Raw genomic sequence first — 18,097 nt, forward strand, 5'->3', positions numbered from 1 at the left:
TGGGGAGTTGGGGATTATAATGACCTCTAAAATCAGTTTCTCTGTTAAATCCTTCCTTTTACATAACCACCGGGATTATAAATTTTATAGGTTGTTTCTGGATAAACATTTTTGTATGTTTATCTTGAGGACCTATTAAGTCTGAAATACTACAGCAGGAGTAACAGCTTTATGAAGTGCGTTTCCGCAAGTGGTTTATTATTGATTGCACACTCTACCGAGTCCTGCCTGTTTATTTTCACCTACGCAGATATGGCAAAATGATCTGGTGCAAAGGACAGGGATTATTCCAGTCCAGGAAAGGAAAACGTAGAATCCAGAAATGCTCCGACGAAAAATACACCCACGTTCATTTGGACTCGTACACCACCAGACCACCGGTGCAGGAAAATCAGATGGTCCGTGGCAGAGCAGCACAGGGGGGAGTGCACAGGGGAGCCCCTCAGCAGGAGAGCCCCTCAACAGGAGAGCCCCTCAACAGAAGAGCCCCTCAGCAGGAGAGCCCCGCAGCAGGAGAGCCCCTCAACAGGAGAGCCCCTCAACAGAAGAGCCCCGCAGCAGGAGAGCCCCGCAGCAGGAGAGCCCCTCAACAGGAGAGCCCCTCAGCAGGAGAGCCCCGCAGCAGGAGAGCCCCTCAGCAGGAGAGCCCCTCAACAGAAGAGCCCCGCAGCAGGACAGCTCCGCAGCAGGAGAGCCCCTCAGCAGGGGAGCCCCGCAGAAGGAGAGCCCCGCAGCAGGAGAGCCCCTCAACAGGAGAGCCCCTCAGCACGGGAGCCCCTCAGCAGGGGAGCCCCTCAGCAGGGGAGCCCCGCAGCAGGGGAGCCCCTCAGCAGGGGAGCCCCGCAGCAGGAGAGCCCCGCAGCAGGAGAGCCCCTCAGCAGGAGAGCCCCTCAACAGGGGAGCCCCTCAACAGGGGAGCCCCGCAGCAGGAGAGCCCCTCAACAAGGAGAGCCCCTCAGCAGGAGAGCCCCGCAGCAGGAGAGCCCCTCAACAAGGAGAGCCCCTCAACAGGAGAGCCCCGCAGCAGGGGAGCCCCTCAGCAGGAGAGCCCCTCAACAGGAGAGCCCCGCAGCAGGAGAGCCCCTCAGCAGGAGAGCCCCGCAGCAGGGGAGCCCCTCAGCAGGAGAGCCCCTCAGCAGGAGAGCCCCTCAGCAGGAGAGCCCCGCAGCAGGGGAGCCCCGCAGCAGGGGAGCACCGCAGCCCCGGCTGCCGGCCCCGAGCGCCCCGCGGTCCTGCGCCCGCCGCCCGGCCCGGGCCCACCTGCGGCGGGATCTAGCGACAGCACACGGGGTGATGGAACACACGGAAAGCAGAGGGATTTGGGTTAGGTGTCAGGAAGAAATTCTTTACTGCGAGGGTGGTGAGGCACTGGAAGAGGCTGCCCAGGGAGGTGTGTGGATGCCCCATCCCTGGCAGTGTTCAAAGCCAGGTTGGAAGGGGCTCTGAGCAGCCTTGTCTGGTGGGAGGTGTCCCTGCCCATGGCGGGGGTGTCGCATCTAGATAATCTTCCAAGTTTCTTCCCACTCCTTAACATTCTATGATTCTGTGACTGTATGACCCTCCCGCCAGGGCGCACTTGGCGTGAGGGGAGGCCGGAGAAACCCACAAAAGGGAGGGGCACAGCCCGCATGACTCCAGTCACTTAAACACCCCGCATGTGCAGCTCTAAAAACCTTCACAAACAGAAGCCGGCGGGGGATCAACCCCTTCCCGCCCCCGCGGATGGCGGTGAAGGAAATCGCGCCGCTCCCGCCCCGGCCGCAGGGCGAGCAGGGTGCGGGCAGCGCCGGGGGAGCCCTCGCCGGCAGCGGCGGCACCGGCGGCGCACGAACACCGCCCGCCCGAGCCGCTCGCCTTTCTCGAGCCCGCCCGCACCGCCCTGGGCCCGCGCACGCGCGGCCGCTCAACGGGCGGGCGCGGGCACGTGACCGGGGAGCGCGCGAGGCGGGGCCGCCCCGGCGGCGGCGCAGAGGGGAGGGGGAGGAGGCGGATCCATCATGGCGTCGATGCAGGTGAGGTGTCTGCGGCGGAGCGCCCGGGGCAGCGCTGGGGCCGGGCGGCGGCGGCGGGGGGAGCTGGGGGGAGCCGGGAGCGGCCGTTCCGCCGGCCGCGTGCATGTGTGCGCGGCGCGGCGCGAAGAGCGGCGCGGAGGGAGGAACCGCCCGGGAAGAGGTCGAGGGCGTCGAGCTCCAGGGTAGCGGGGCCGGGGAGGGCAGGTGGCGGCAGGGAAGGGCCGGTCCTGCGCCGGGATGGAGGTGAGACGTGCAGGGGTGTGGGGGGCGAGGCCGAGGCCCGGGCGGGGCGGGTGCTGGGGGAGGCACCGGGCCCGGGGCGCGGGGGAAGAGGCGCCTGAGGGAGGCGTCTGGCAGCGATGCCGCCGCTCCTTGGGCAGGCGAGGGAAGGGCGAAGGGATCCCTGTTCCCCCGGGACCTGGGCGCCCTGGGCACGTGTATGACACCGTGCGGGGTGGGCGGTCAGGGAGACCCTCCCAGTGGCATCGTGGGGACCGTGACCAATAGCTCCGAGTTCCTGGGGTTCCGGCACTGTAATTGCCCCGCGCAGGGGGGCTGGCGCAGGCGTGTCCTGCTCCAAGCCGCGTGCTGCCCGTGGGGTTCTTCCTCTCCGTAAAATGAGGTTGCGGTGTGGTGTCAGCCCTGTGGACAGGTAACGTCTGGCTTTCTCGGCCGGATGGCATTGCTGTAGGTACAGTAGCATGGAACATCCTGCTGCCTGACAGGTATTTCCAGCTGAATTATTCATTCATACCAGCTCCGAAGGGGTTCTTAAATAGGGGCTGCGGAAATTGCTCTGGTAGAATGGATCACTTTCACTGTGTGCTGCTCTGAGTGGGTGGCCCTTTATTATGACTGGGGCAAGAGAAAAGATCTCTAGGTTTTGTGGCCCCTGTTTTTCCTTATTTAACCAGCAGCCTCTCTACTTTTCCTTAGATAGTTACAGTTTTCCATTTTGTTTTTTTTTTTTATTTATTTGGATCATCTAGATCTCCTCTCATTTTTGTCCAATATAGCTTACGGTTTTTTGTCACTTGTAATAGAACAGCCCAGAAAGAGTGTACAAAATGAATGAAAATTGTTTAATTTTCTTAATAGCCTGGATTCAGCATAGCCAAAAAGAGTTAAAATGTCAAATCATTGAACTGTATGGGATAAAAATTATTCCCCTGAAGTTTAGAAGCATAGCTCCCCTCCCATAGTGTGTCTTTCAGAGTTACTGAAATAAACGAGATCAAGAAATTGAACATACTGTACCAAATGTTCTTCTTTTAGCAGTAGCTTAGGCAGGTAGTCTGATCTGCCTTGGTTTTATTAGCTCTATCTGGCAAATGTGTTTTTGCAATGCTCTGCTTCTAATATGCAGACTTTACAAGCCCAACTGGAAAAAAGAGGCTATAGTTTATTAAGAAGTATCTTTTATAAAACTGTGTGAAAAGCAGGGAAATGGCAGCTCTGAACCGGGAAAGAGGTGCTCTGTAAAGGGACTTGGTAAAGCCATGCTGTGTCGCTGTCTCTGGCCTAGTTCTACAGTGTGCCTCACCCTAATTCCTGTTGCTCCCTCTGTAGAGGGGAAAAAATGGTTACAAGTTAAATGAGGTGATTGAGGATACATGAATGACAAATGTTCCCTGAACGTCAGATGTGTGGAGGGTAATGCTCGCTTCCCGAAATTACAGCCATGTTAAGTCTGATGTTGTAATTGCTTTCATTTTAGAAATACCAGCTGTAAGATGACACGTTTTGTTTTTGTACATAATGTTCTGTTGTCTTTCGATAAGAGATTCAAGAACGTTTATGAAGGTTTTTTGTCTGTATGTTGCTAATTGCATGACGCTTTAATTGCTCTTTCCTATGTTTAGTAAACTACTAATTTAATAATGTAGTTTAGCATATTGGAAGGGAGTTGTAAACAGGAAGCATAAATGACAATTTAGTAAGCGAACAGTAGAACTAGTAAGTTTATTGTAGAAACGCTCCCAGGTGAGCAAGATTTCAAGGCACTGAATTCTATCAATTAACATTACAGTGTACAGTGTGAAAAAATGTTCTACAAAGGAAACCGATCTCTATAATTTTAAATGTGTTTTTTTTATTGTTCAGAATAATTTAATTTATTATAATTAGTGCTGTCTTCTAATTTGCCTGACACAACAAAAAGGCATCCTTTTTCTGATCAAGAATAGTGTTTTTAAATACCCAGTGTTTATCTGAAATGTTTAACTCATTGCTATCTCTGACTGTACCAGTGATCTGACATTGCACTATTATGACAATATTATTTATGTTGTTCATAAAATGGTACATTGGTGCACAAAGTAAGTTCTAGTTACTTCTTAAACTGCTGTAATTTTGTACAACAGTGTATGACGCCCCAGGTTAGTTACATTTTGTTTTTACAGATCCACTGAGAAGTCTCAGATTGAATTACAGGAGTTATCTGATTTTGCCTGTTCTTAGCCTGTCTACAGGGAAGCTTTGAAACTTGCAACATATTGCTTCTTTTTGCTAATGGCTCTAGGCATCGACCTGAATAGTTACTGCAGTTCAGTGGACGCACAGAAACTTGTAAAACCTGTGACTTTGAGCCTTTGTGTGTATCATTAAACTTATAGCAATTTTTAGCTATGTGAACAGTCTTTCATGAGAGCTTTCTGTAACCCTTTCTTTTCTGCAATAATAGAAGCCAATGCTTATGGGGTCTGGTGGGTTTTTTCCTAACTAAAGTGTTGTTGCTAATTTGCCACTGATGGACTGGTTTAAACCTGGTTTGCATAACTTTAGGCAAGTAATATTTTTTTCTCTAAAAAAGCTACCACACCCCCAGACAAGCCTTTAAAGGAAGAGCACTTATTTTCAAGAATTTTCCCAGAAGCCCAAACTTATGCAATGTTCTCCTGGATAAAAATACAGAAATATTCTGAAAAGTCACAAGTAATGTAGAATGGGTGAATAGAATGGATTTGCTTTAGAAAATTTTGATATAGCATCTTTAGTAATCTGAATCCTTTAAAGGCAAATGCTAAAGAGATAGTAAAGAGTTGTTCTCAAAACAGCTGAAAACACAGGACTTGTGTTATGAATGGAAGAACAGGTAAAAAATAGAGTAAGGAAGTTCAGTTGAAAATGTACAGAAAATGTCATTGCTGTACAAAGTGTTAAATAATTAGAGCCTTTCCCTTAACATGCAGATATGAACTATTTGCATCATAAACGTGAAAGTTTGACTTTATTGATAATACTGACATCTTAATTACTATGATTTGCCCTTTACTCATTTTTAGTTTTAATACTACAAACCCTGGATTTATTTGTGGAATTGTGGAAATATTTACAGGAATAGTTTTAGGGGTTTTTTATCATCAGAATAGCTTCTCGTATGTTCTGTAAAGTTAGACACATAAGGTTTGTACGTGTAGGTATTTACATCTGATGGAATGCAGAGCTAATGTAATTAATGACACAAACAACTTAGTAAAGAGTGTAGGATGTTAGTTTTTCGTTGTGCTTCTGTGTTACTCCTTGAAAACTGCATCAAATTACCAGCACACACCAAAATAAAGTGCTAATTGAAGAATCATGTTCCACCAATAGAAATTTTTTTTTAAAATGTGTGTCTAAGCAGCTGTTTAATAAAATAACTGTGTGAGATGACAGTGCAGAATTCGTGGCCAATTTGAGATCCCAAGGAACTTGTACCACAGAATGCAAGCTAGCAGCAATACAAAAACTTCCTACAAGTTTCACCCCAATATTTTTAGTCAGTGAGGTAGGGAATGAGGGAAATATTTACAGGTTACTGAAATCTCCAGAAAAAATACATACGCTCTTAGTTACACTTCCTTTAATTCTTTACCTGCACCTCTAATGTTAGTTGAAGTTCTGTTTCCAGCTGTTCTCAGAACAATTAGTTATTGCTCAAACTTTGCTCAACACTGGCAGTATTTTTATTTAATGATTTCGCAATAGTTTTTTCTTATTTAAAAGCTTTCTCCAGGAAAAAGTATTAAACTGTTTTTGTTGTGTGTTCCAAAAAAAGCCAAAACCCCAACCTTAAGTGGGGAAAGCTTTCAGTCAATTGGAACTTGGATGGTTATGCACATTGGTTCTGTACTGTTAAATGTTGTAATATAGGATGCTATTGGTGTTGTTTCAAAAAAGAAAAAAATAAAATGAGTGGGTACTGTAGTTATATAACCAAATCGGGATATAAACAGAATAAAATTATTGGTAATTAATCAAAGTGTTTAGTAGTTCCATTGGTGAAATGCTATTGAAGGAAGATAAAAATTTCAGTAATTATTTAAACTGAGGAATGTGAGTACCATAATTGAAACCAGAATTAGTAGAGAGTAAAAATAATTTCTTCTGTCCACTAAGAGGTTGATAGTCCTTTACATAACCTTTGGTAATCAGTCTGTACTGATGTGTGCTATATTAGCTTTGGCATATAACCATGCTAGAGTGAAGTAAGATAAATACAAAATTTTTAGCAATTTTACCAACATCAGTTAATTTAATCTTGGGAGTTTATTAATGAAGTTTTCACTTGAGTATCAACCGAAGCTTAAAATTTATAGTCTTCATTCAGTAGAGGTAAATAAAACAAAAGTTATGGCTTTAGGCCCTGATCTCATTTACTTGTTTTTGTATCTGCCTGTGTAAATAGAATTTTGGGAAATGCTTTGCTGCAGAATTCTTGAGCTAGGATGGAAGAATTCACTTGTGAGAAAGAAAGCAATAGTAGAAAAGCTTCTTGAAAGCAGTGTCCCCTGAGCATTATCAGCAGCTCTTCCTTGCACATAGACCAACTATACAGCTAAAATGTAAAAAACCATGGATGCTTTCAACCTGTCCCATTGAACACTGGTGTCTCATGAACATGTGATGAAATAGACAAGTATTTTTTGTAAGGAGGAGTAATTCTGGTTGATTGCAATTATTTTTTGCTGAGTTTTATAGTATCTTATGCTTGTGTTTAGGGCTAGCTGTTCAGGTTCTGAGAGGAGAAAAATAGAACACAATACATTTGCAAGAGCCAGGGAATGTTGTCTTGTTAAGCTCCTCCCTTGGAAGGCTCCGTGAGTTTGTAATTAATACGCTAAAGCAGCTTAGCTCAAACAATGTGCGAAACTTGGTGATCAAGTACTTTCTCTAATTGTTTGCTCCAATTCTACTGAGCTAAGAGTTTTAGACTAAAGGATCTTCATTATGTATTATACAGGTATCAGTCATACTGGCAACTACGCCCAGAGATTGAGATTAAATTCCCCCTATTCATGTGAAAGAGAGGAGGCACAATTCCCATTGAATTTACCCGTAGTTACGGCTGTGTGCAATGAACGAAAATGCCTTCAGATCATGTAATGCCTCATTAGATCATGTCTCTCACACAGCCTTGGTTTACAACTGAGAGATGAGCGTTCTAGCAGATTACAGGCTAAAATTTCCACTAGGGCAGTGGGGAGGAGGATGACAAAGGTCTTTTGCTTGGAGTCAGAAATTTTGTGCATCTTGCATGGCTTTGAAGTAGTGAAGGACTGTGACAGAACTGTCTGCTGGATATATAGTTTTTGTCTTTTGAAGGGGGAAAGGGATAGTATTATCTATTTGCTGAAACCTGTTACAACTTCATTTATTGAAAGCAAATGAAAATAAATAGGTTAAATGTTTTAAATAAAAAGAACCAGTAAGCAACCTTTTGTGATCAGTGATGGTCACGTAACACGTCTTCTGTCTGCTTTCAATAGTTGAAGGCTTTCAAAAGGTATTCTGGAATCTGTGCAAGCCTTTGCAGTATTTAGGCGCCTTTTTTTTTTTTTTTTTTTTTTTTTTTTTTTTTTTTTTTTTAAACTTTGCTTTGTTCAAAAATATATTCTGGAATCTGTGCAAGCCTTTGCAGTTTGTCTTTTTTTTGTTGTTGTTTGCTTGTTTTTCCTCAGGTGACCTTAATTACTGGCATGAAAATCAGGTATCAATCAGGGATCGCAGGAAAAGAAAGGAGAGAGCCTTATAATTTGCCTTCCTAAAAGCAATATTAATGTGTTAGTAAAGGAAGGACAGAAGTTAGTGGTGGTAACTCAGGAATTGTGAGACACTGCATTTTTGCTAGTTAATGAGCTCATTGAGGATACTAGCTATTCATACACAGTACTAAAAAATAATTGTTTCTCCTTGAGTGATTACAAATACAAAGTTGTTGTCATCTTTTTTTATTCAGCTTAATTAAAAGTACTGCTTAATCAGCCTCAAGAAGAAAATCTGTATAAATGTCAATAAATTATGATAATAGTTTACTAGAGCATAGCAAATGCTGTCCCTGAAAGTCTGCTGGAATAAAATGCTTCATAGAATTTGATGCTACTTTTTCACATTGATTTATTTCTTTCTTCTTGATTAGGAATTGGTGGCCAGTAATAAGAAACCTAAATCCATTCAGTTTCCTTGCCCCTTCTTAAGTTAGAAACTCTTCCCCTGTCACATTTAGGGATATGGATTGGATGAGTATTTAAATCTTGTTACTATTTGCTGCTTCAAATATTTTACCTCTTTTTCTCTCTGAAATGTTTTTTGTCAGAGTAGAACACTTTATCTTGGTTTCCAGCCTTTGGAATGTTTTTAGAAGGATGAGAAATTCCCTGGTAAACATATGGTTGACCTCATTGTACTAGCCTTTACTATTTGTCTTAAATTAATTTCTTTAACTGAAGCAGTTCAAGTAGTGCCAGACGCTTGTCCTTAAAAGATAAAATTATCTGTGGTTAACTTTTTATTACTGTGTGAGGCTTGTGCTGGGCTTTGGTACATTTAGAGACTCCATTTACAAAGCAGATGAATTGCTGCCAGTTTCATCTTATTCTGTAATAGTGGATTCCACTTAATTTGCTTCCAAATGACAGGTTCATTGTAAAAAAATTGATTATCTGGCAGAAAGCTTTTCAGACTGTGAGGTACAGAATGTTTCCTTTGTGTGTGTATAGTTATTATGATTTATCTTGAATTATACAGTAGTTATGATTTCAGGTTGATCTTGTCTCTTAGTGAGTTTAAGTCAAGCGTATTATACTCTTTTAAAGAGGGCTGTTGCTTTGACCTTTCAGTCAAATATTTTAGAATATCTTGGAGCATGTGAAATAGTATTCTGTTACCGAACTGAGAAATCAACAGTCCTTCCTCCCACCACCCTCCATCCATAAATGAATTTTTAAAATTTTTAAATGCTCAGAAGAACAAAAGATGAGTGATAGAAACATATTGTAAATAGTTTGATAAAAAGATTCATGCACTGCCATTTGATTCCTTTAAAACAAGAGAAATGTGCAAAATGCCTGACATTCAGATTCTTGAAGTCTGGATTGGTTTGAGGAGATAACATTAGAACTGGGTTGCCAGATGTTGACATGTTTTATTAGAAATGAGGAGGAGACTAATCTGCTTCTGCATTCTCAGTATAGACTGAAAACCTGCTATTCAGCCAAAAATAGATAAAACTGAAAAACAATTATTTGAGCTAAAATCCCAGTATTACTCTTTAATGGACAGAGTATTTTGTGGAGCTGTTTTGTTCTGCATCTTGCTGAAGCTTTAATTGACCACACTCAGACAATTATCTATATTTCCTCCTATGGGCCTTGATTAAAGCTTACTAGAAGAACTTTGATGGAAAAAAATGTGCAGCATTGTGATAATCAAGTATCTGGATGGTTTGTGTGTTTGAGAGTTGGGAGCAAACGATTTCACTTGAATGATGGGGTATAATGTGCACGGACTTTCCTGAATGACCTGGTTGACTGGGAAATAAAGGGACTTTTACTTGTGGGACCTGTCATTCTCTAGATTTCTTAATTAGCGAGATGGAGTGTAGCAGGTAACTTTGTCTTAAATGTCCCCATTGTTAATCTTTGTTTCTCTTCTGTTTGAGAGCGTTTTGGTATTTTAAGTTAGGTTTCTAATTAGCGAGTAATGTGCAGTGAGTTCCTGAAATACTTAAACTGTTTAATGTGTTGGGGGTTTTTTCGGTAGAGGAGTTTAGTTTGAAAAGCATAACTGTTTACCTGGTATTTAGAACTTTATGATCTGGATTTGAGGCACTTTTCAGTAAGAAACGTGTGAATGGAAGAAACAGATTACTGAAAAGTGTTACAGTAATCTTATGCTCTCAGGCTAGTAGCTTGTAGTAACAGTCAAGCAAAAGCTTTGCCCATGAATCAGCATTACAGCCTGTTTTCGGCTTCTGTTCTGGGACAAGGTTGCTGTTTGTCTGTGTACAGTGACTGTCTCCTGTATGTGAAAACTTCTCCAAAACAGAAAGGATGGGTTTTGTGAAACATCTTATGACTTGAATGGGGGAGGAGGTAACAGACTGTAGCTCATAAGCAACATGTAAATTCTTTGCCAGGACTTCTTCATATTACTATTCATATGATAGTGTTTTGGTGCTAACAGAGTTTGGGCTCATTTAAATTTTTGGATGTATAAGACAGTTTTGGTAATTAGGGAAGAAATATTGTTAGGTTTCCCTAGGGTGCAGCAGCTTTACCAATATAAAATAGAAGAGTGGAGTCCCTGTGGGATTAATGTTTAATGTCTAATAATTTATGAGTTAATTTTCTTCCTCTTTGATCTTTGAGCCAGATTAAGATTTGAGTTTACAGTGTCCAGGAAGGCTTGGCCTTGGAAGACTATTCCTTTTCTTACTTTCACAGTTTCTTTCAACAAAGAGAAGGGAATTTGAGTGCTCAGAAATAAAAGGTTTACAACACAGTTCAAGTGTGGATGTTTTGGTCTTGCATGCTTCCTAGTCTGTGAAGTTGCTGTTCCATCTTTGTTTCTTCATATTATCATGATACTACCTTATTGGACATGGCTAGTTGAGTTCCTACTGGTCCAGGTGAAAAGGCCACCACATTTCAGTTAAATTGCCCATCACATCTTGTTTTAATGGTGAAACAAGGTAGGGCAATGAAACATTTCCTCCAGCAGAAGTGAAAGGAATTGGTTTGTCCATTTGCAAGTTTTTGCTCTGCTCTACTGAGAGTTTTGCTTTCCCCCTAGCTATTCTCTACCAAATTCCTACCATTTCCCGTAATATATTATGTCTTTTGATGAATCTTCTTTGGGTTTAATCAACTCAGCTTTTCTGCTTCTTACTTTATTTCTCTATGAAAAGGAAAATCATTGAAATAGGTTGTTTGTAGGTAAGGTATTTGACTAAGATAGCTCATCATTTAGTTTACTCATTTAAGATATTGCTGATTTAAGACACTGCACATTTTGTGCTGCGTTTCTTGAAACACCAAAAAGTGAAGTATTCAAGGATTGCAATTTTATTTTATTTGTATTATTTATGTTTTCAAAGTTTGTTATTTTAACTCATAGGAGATAATAAACCAGGAGTATGGACATACATTTGAAATTGATTGGATTAATGTGTTAATATTTTACTGCTAATCAACAGCCTTGGTGCTCTCGGCTGTTTGTACATAAGTTGTACTTGGTAGTGACCCCTCTAACTTCACTGTACACATGTTTTTGTTTGCCCGTAGTTCTGTTAAACTTTAACTCTCTGTGCTCTATTTTTCTAAGGGAGGGGCAAAGCTGTTGTAAGAGTTCTGACAATGGGCTTGGAACTGAAAATAGACTCCTGATATTGTGATACTCCTTTTTAAAGGCATTGAGAAAGGTAATTTTCACTTGCCTAAAGGAGCTAGCAAAGTTTTCATGGTGGGTAAAGAAGATGCCTTTGCATTACTTCATTGTGAGGGATTGCGGTTCAAGTCTGTCCTGTCTGTCTGTGGGTGTCCCTTGTTTGTGGTAGAGTCAGAAAAAGAGCCCTAGTTCGGGCATTGTGATGGTGATGATGCCATATATGCTTTAGGAATATAAGTTATTGACACTTGAGGCAGCGAGCAGGGACACAGAGACCAGTGAAATAATTTTGTATCTGTTAATAAGCATTTATGTGCTATAATATCTAGCTCAGTTGGACGCAGTGACCAAACTACCTGTTTCTAGGGCTGATTCTGAAATACTCGTATGGAAAACCTCTAAATTTCTTCCTGTCCTACGTTGCTGCCCTCTCTCCCTTTTCACATGTTGCATCTTTTTTACATGCAGGCCCTGCCTGCTTCTTTATGTGATTCACCAAGAATCAACTCAATTAAGAGTTCAGCTCTGGCATTTGAGATGTTACCTCCCAAGCTCCAGAGGTGACCAAGTGATAAGTTTGGAGAAAGAGGACTGTGTATTTTTGCTAGAAGTGTTGGCTTCATATATACATTTAACTCGAACCATGACAGACACTGAGTGCTGTCTGTCAGGACAGAAATGATAAGAGGTGGTTGTGAGCTGTCTGGGGAGCTGTCAGGAATTTTACTCCACTGGTACCAGTTAATTTTGTGTTCTTTTTTTCCATATGCTACAAGAAGATTTAGGGTTTGATACCTCAGAAAAATCTGTGGAGGATAATTGAAGGAGTTGCACAAATCCTGTTTGACAGAATTAGCAACAGGATACAAACCATTGCTATGTCAGTCATGTCTTACGTACTTGAATCAACTTCTTTTGAAAGTGATGCTTGGATCAGCATTAAGCTGTGTTCTTTGGATTTTGTCCTTGATTCATCCTTTCCTGTAGGGATAGGTGAATAAGTATTCTTGGTTTCAAAGACTTCCACTTCAAAGTACTTCAAGTATTTTGAAAATAATTCTATAAACTACTGCTTACATCACTCCTCTGCCTTTCGCAGGTGATTATTCCTTTAGTTGAAGGAATAACAGCACAGGTGAGTGTGCTGTTAACCAGTCTTGGGTTTCTGATATTCTTACTCAGCTGTTCTGTTTCCCTCTAGATTGTGAATGTTTTTATCAATTTGATACATTTTAGTTCTGATTTACTTTAAAGTTGTAGTACAAGAATGATGTTTAAGCATAAGATTCTCTCTCATAAATAAGGAAAATATCAAAATTAGATTGCCTGCGCATCCTTCATGTATTCCCTTATAAGTCTGCAGCCTGCTTTCTTCCAATCCCTTTCAATAGAAAGTGGATGAGCAGGAAAGGTGCTTCTGTATGAAATCTTACGGTGGATTAACAGAAACATTGAAAAGAGTATCTTGTGATGTAAAAAGGACAGTAAAGCAAGCACAGCTCCCAAGAGTGTATTAATGTATGGAAAACATCTGTTGGGGGTTATTTTAGGCATGAAGAGCTGCACTAGCTTGTATTTTGACTTGAAGGAGCTGGTTGAGAGGCTGAAAGCAACTTGAGTGTGTGATTAAAAAATGGTATTCCTGATTCATGGTAAGGAAAAAGCCAAAAGCAGTTGTGGTATTGACTTATGCACGTCTTAATATAGCTGAAGTGTTGAAGGGCTACAGGTTTTTAGAAAACACTACTCATGTATGGTATCAAGCTGTCTCAATATAGAAAAAAAATAGGAATAATAGTAGAAGTCGATATGGCAACATGAGGGCCTATTGACGTGTAGATTGAGGAGGCTTTGTACATAACAGAAAAGTGAAACTAAGAAATACCTGTTAAAAGGACAAGCATGTAGGAGTGACATCTACTCACGATTCATTGTTTTAAATTGGTGTATTTGAAAAGCATTAAAAGATGTTCTTATAAATCATTAAAAAGATGAGGAAAGGGATGAGCCTGTAAACAGGAAAGGAAAGCGAAGCAAAGAATAGGTGACAAATGCTTGAACTGATGACAAAGCCCACCAGATAAAAAGGGCAGATTCAATATGTTTTACACACTGAATATTCTCTCAATCACTAAAATATTGCTGTGTGGGTTGGTTTGCTTTTTAAAAGTGCTTAAGCAACTGAATCTGAGATTTCTGACAATTCATTTGAGTGAGTTTCCAGATGATAAGTATTATTTGTTTTTCTACTATTAGGTGAAAGTTTGACTTGTGGAGATCGCTGGACATAGGTATAGCAAACAGTTGACAATTAGCAAAGACAATTAGCCTAATGGATTTAAGAAAAAATAATTACATTGAATTAACATGATTTTCTCCTTGTATTGGGCTGTAGCTGTTGTGAAAGAGGACCAGTAGCTGTATTTGGACTGTGCAAAAATTTTCCATGTGTGTTGATGTGACATTTGAATAAGCACACAAGAAAGATGGGGTGTCAGTCATGTAGACTCTTATTTTTTTCTGAAACCATGAAGACCACTTCACATGTTATCGAAGTTGTAGTTGGTTGTTTAGACTGGGTGTCTGATTGAGAGGGGGTGTTTGGTTCTGTCGAACAGAGTGAACCTGCTAAAGGGTATTTTGAGGGCAACCTGCGTTGGCTTGCAAGTGTTTACTTGAGTAGAGATTGGGAAAGGTGAGATGTGAGTTGAAATAAATAAAAGAATGCTTTTGTGTCCATGAAGACTGAGAGAAGTAATTTGACCATAATTCATTCAACCCACCTAGATCTCTTACTGTAAAGAAAATTCTTCCAGTTACATAAGCAAGAGATAAAGTCATGTGGAAAAATGTTAAAAGCTTTTAACACAACTTCCTTATGTTAGGAAGATGGAGAGGTATCGAAGTCCTAAGTTTATAAGATTCTACAAATGAGAGTTAAAATTGTCTGAAAAATGTTAATCTGTTATCTTTTGTCCTCCTATGTATATTGCTGCTAATTTTCTAGAATGTTTGTGAAAGCAAAAACAATAATTCTGCATTCATGACTGTCAAATATAAAAAAGACTTTCCCGCTGCTGAAACTTTCCTTTTCAAATGCTTAATTTGAGGAACTTGCAGTTGCAATGTGCCTTTTGTAGCTATTGTGCATGGGCTTGATATACCAGAGTCACGTTTTTTAAAAGTACGTTTGAGTCTGGAAGCTAAGAGTGTGTGTTTAGACTGTGTTGCTGTAAGAAAATTAATGTCCTTTGTAACCTTTTAGGTCAGCAAATACTATTCAGCACTGAAGAGAAATAAATTTGGGGTTTTTGAATTTAAACTTTAGATGTTTTCTGAATTACTGTGGTAATGAGGAACTCAGTTTCCTAATTAAACTCTATGAATCTAGTCTTTAAGGGCTTCATTTAAGAGTTTATTTGTTTTTGTTTTTTTAAACTAGATTAGTCTCCTGATAATCCAGTTTCTGTATTAAAGGAACATAACAAGAGACAAATCATTGTAAGAAAGAGAGGAAGGAAAAAAGTAGTCCTTCAAAATATCTCTGAAAAGTATCTTCAAGTTTTCTGAATATCTAGCTGCACATCAGGTTGTCTGTGCAAGCATGGGGCCAGCAGCTTGAGGAGAGTGATTCTTTTCTCTCTGGTACTTGAGACCACATCTGGAGTCCTGTGTTCAGGGAGCTGCAGTACAGGACAGACATTGGGGTCCTGGGGTGAGTCCAGTACATGAGAGGCACGATGGCTGGAGCTGAGCTGCTGACCTCCGAGGAGACTGGGTTTCTTCTGCTTTGAGAAGAGAAGGCAAAGGGAGGGATCTTGCTGATGCCTACAACAATATAATAGGAGGATATCAAGGGAAACCATAGAGGCAATGGGAAAACGAAGGGCAATAGATACAAATTGGAATGTGAGGTATTTCAGTAAAGATACAAAAGAAACATTTTATACCATGGGTAGTGAAACACTGGAATGCATTGGCCAGATAAATAGATTTAGTTTATTTTCTAAATATTACTTAGTCTCTCTCTTAAAACATTTTATTTCACTTTTTGAATCACTTCTGGTTAGTAGGCCATTTGAGCCCTCTACAGTTTTGTTCCAATTGCTATAGAGTACTCTTATGTTCTGGAAAAGATCTGTAGGCAGCTCTTTGTTATTCTGTACAGAAATAATTGAGTTGGTGTTTGATTAAAAAAAATCCCAAATTTTGAAAATGTGTGGTGAAAGCCTCTTAAAAATACCCAGTTATGTTCATCAGATTAAGAATGATTAACTTGTGTGGTGTGGTTAATGGAATAGTAGAGTGTTTTGAAATATAGAGTATATTTTATTATTCCAGCTGTGGAAGAATCCCCCACAACAAATAATGGACTTAAATCACATCTTAAATGTGTGTGTTGGTCCAATAGAAATAATTATCTCTGTATATAAACTTTGTAATATAATCTTTGTATATAAACTGCCTTACTTCTATCTTTAATAGCAAGATTAATACTTAGGAAGTCTTTAAAAGCATTTTTTTTCACTTAAACTGTTTAATGCTATCAGAACTCTTTTTATAGAAATCCAGGAATTTATTACAAGATACTTCCTTTGATCTTCAATATCAAGGCAAATTATCCAGATAGTCAGTATAGCTGGAGATAAGAGAAATGAAGAAGTTCTCTGCCATTTCTAATAACAGTGGTTGCTCTTCTGTCCTGAATAATTCTAGGGTGAGAGCCACTTTTATTTCGAAGGGAGCAGTGCTGAGATACATCAAGGTGTAGTATAATGGGGATACGGGAGTACAGGTTTTTTAGGCAGACCTAGGGTTAGAGAGGTTGCTGTAAGGCAGAAGGAAATAATGTCTTTTGCTGAAACTTGGTTTTGTGTGGGATATTGCTCTGAATCAAGAGCAAATCCAGAAGAGTTATATATTTCTTCAGCTCTAAATCCGTTCTTTCCCTATTCGGTGAGAAGCTGTGTCTAGAAACTTACCATTAATCAGAATTGTACTGGAGTATCCTGTGCTTAATAGATAATCATAGTCAGGGCTTTTGTGAATTCCATTATTTCATTATACATTTATTTACTAAAATTGTTTTCATTATAACACTGACAGTGTTAGTCTTGCTTTTTTGGGGTGACTGAGTTTCTGGAACTTAATAGATAACACATTAATTTTCTACTGAACATGCTCTTTTCAGCTTTATATGGGAATGGCGTAGATTGTTTTTTTCTTTTATTGATATTTCCACTGAGAGCTGCAAATAGAGGTCAGATGGAACTGATTATAGAATGGTTTGGATTTGAAGGGACTGTAAAGATAATTTAATTCCAACTTCCCTGGATATGACTGTCCACTCAGTTCCTTATCCACTGAACGTTCCACCCATTGGATCCATCTCTCTCCAACTTAGAGAGAAGGATGTTGTAGAGGACCATGCCAAAGACTTACCAGAAGTACAGATTAAATGACATCTGTAGCCTTTCCCTTGTCCACTGATGTTGTCTCTCGATTGTAGAAGGTCACTAGGTTGGTCAGGCAGGACTTGGCCTCGGTGAAGCTGTGGTGGCTGTCCTGCATGTGTCATAGTACAGCTTTTTGGAGGATGTGTCCCATGAACTTCCCAGGCACAGAGGTGAGGCTGACAGGTCACTTTTTCCCCTTTTTCCGGTCAGCTGAGACTTCACCTGACTGCCATCATGTTTAAGTATGGAAGGTGGCTTGGCAACTAAGTCCACCAGTTCCTCTCAGGAATCTGGAATGCAGCTCATTGGGTCTCAGAGATTTGTTTATATTCAGGTTCCTCAAGTGGTCATGAACATGACCTTTACCTAAAGTGGGAGGGTAGCCTTCTGCTCATTAGTTTTTTCCATTTGTCCAGGAATTTTTATGGGTAGAAGGGTTTATACCTTCTTTGACTTTCCTTTTCTGGCTTACGTTGATACTTGAATTGACTAACTGGGAAATAATAATTTCTTTAAAAATATGATTTGTTTGATGTGACACATTTGACCTAAAGTATAAATAGTATTTCCTGCTATTTCTCTGGGATGCATTTTTTGAATTTTGTTTTGAATTGCAAATTATGAGAAATAGTATATTGTCTATGTACATTATGCTGAATAGGCAGGCCCTCATGCCAGTGTCAGCAAAAGTTTTAGGATCAGAGGAACAGAGCACATCAGTTCTGTTCTTCAAATATACATTTAAATTATTATTTTTCTTTTTGCTACTGGCTTTTTTGTTTAGAAAGGACCATAAACATAAGATGTGAGAACCAAAAACCTGTGAAACAGGGGATATTTTTGCACTAGTGAGATGGATAAAAGCATGACTGAGTCTGTGTTAGACTGAAAAGATGGTTGCTGGAGAAAGGGCTGAAGGTGCAAACTTGAAATTAGATAGTATTTTAAGTGTTGGTAATTTGATTTTTTTTTTTTAGCATC

The 18,097-nt window shown here is 40.6% G+C and overlaps 1 protein-coding gene across 1 annotated transcript in view; it reads left to right on the forward strand.

Moving 5' to 3' along the window:
• Positions 1 to 1,952: 1,952 nt before the first annotated feature.
• Positions 1,953 to 18,097, forward strand: part of UBE2W (ubiquitin conjugating enzyme E2 W) — a 32,108-nt gene continuing 15,963 nt past the window's right edge. The window contains exon 1 of the mRNA XM_040068806.2: positions 1,953 to 2,012. Coding sequence (XP_039924740.1) covers positions 1,998 to 2,012 — 15 coding nt within the window. The 5' untranslated portion in view covers positions 1,953 to 1,997. The remainder of the gene's footprint in view (positions 2,013 to 18,097) is intronic.

Source organism: Hirundo rustica, chromosome 1, assembly GCF_015227805.2.
Source record: "Hirundo rustica isolate bHirRus1 chromosome 1, bHirRus1.pri.v3, whole genome shotgun sequence".
Taxonomy (NCBI): domain Eukaryota; kingdom Metazoa; phylum Chordata; class Aves; order Passeriformes; family Hirundinidae; genus Hirundo; species Hirundo rustica.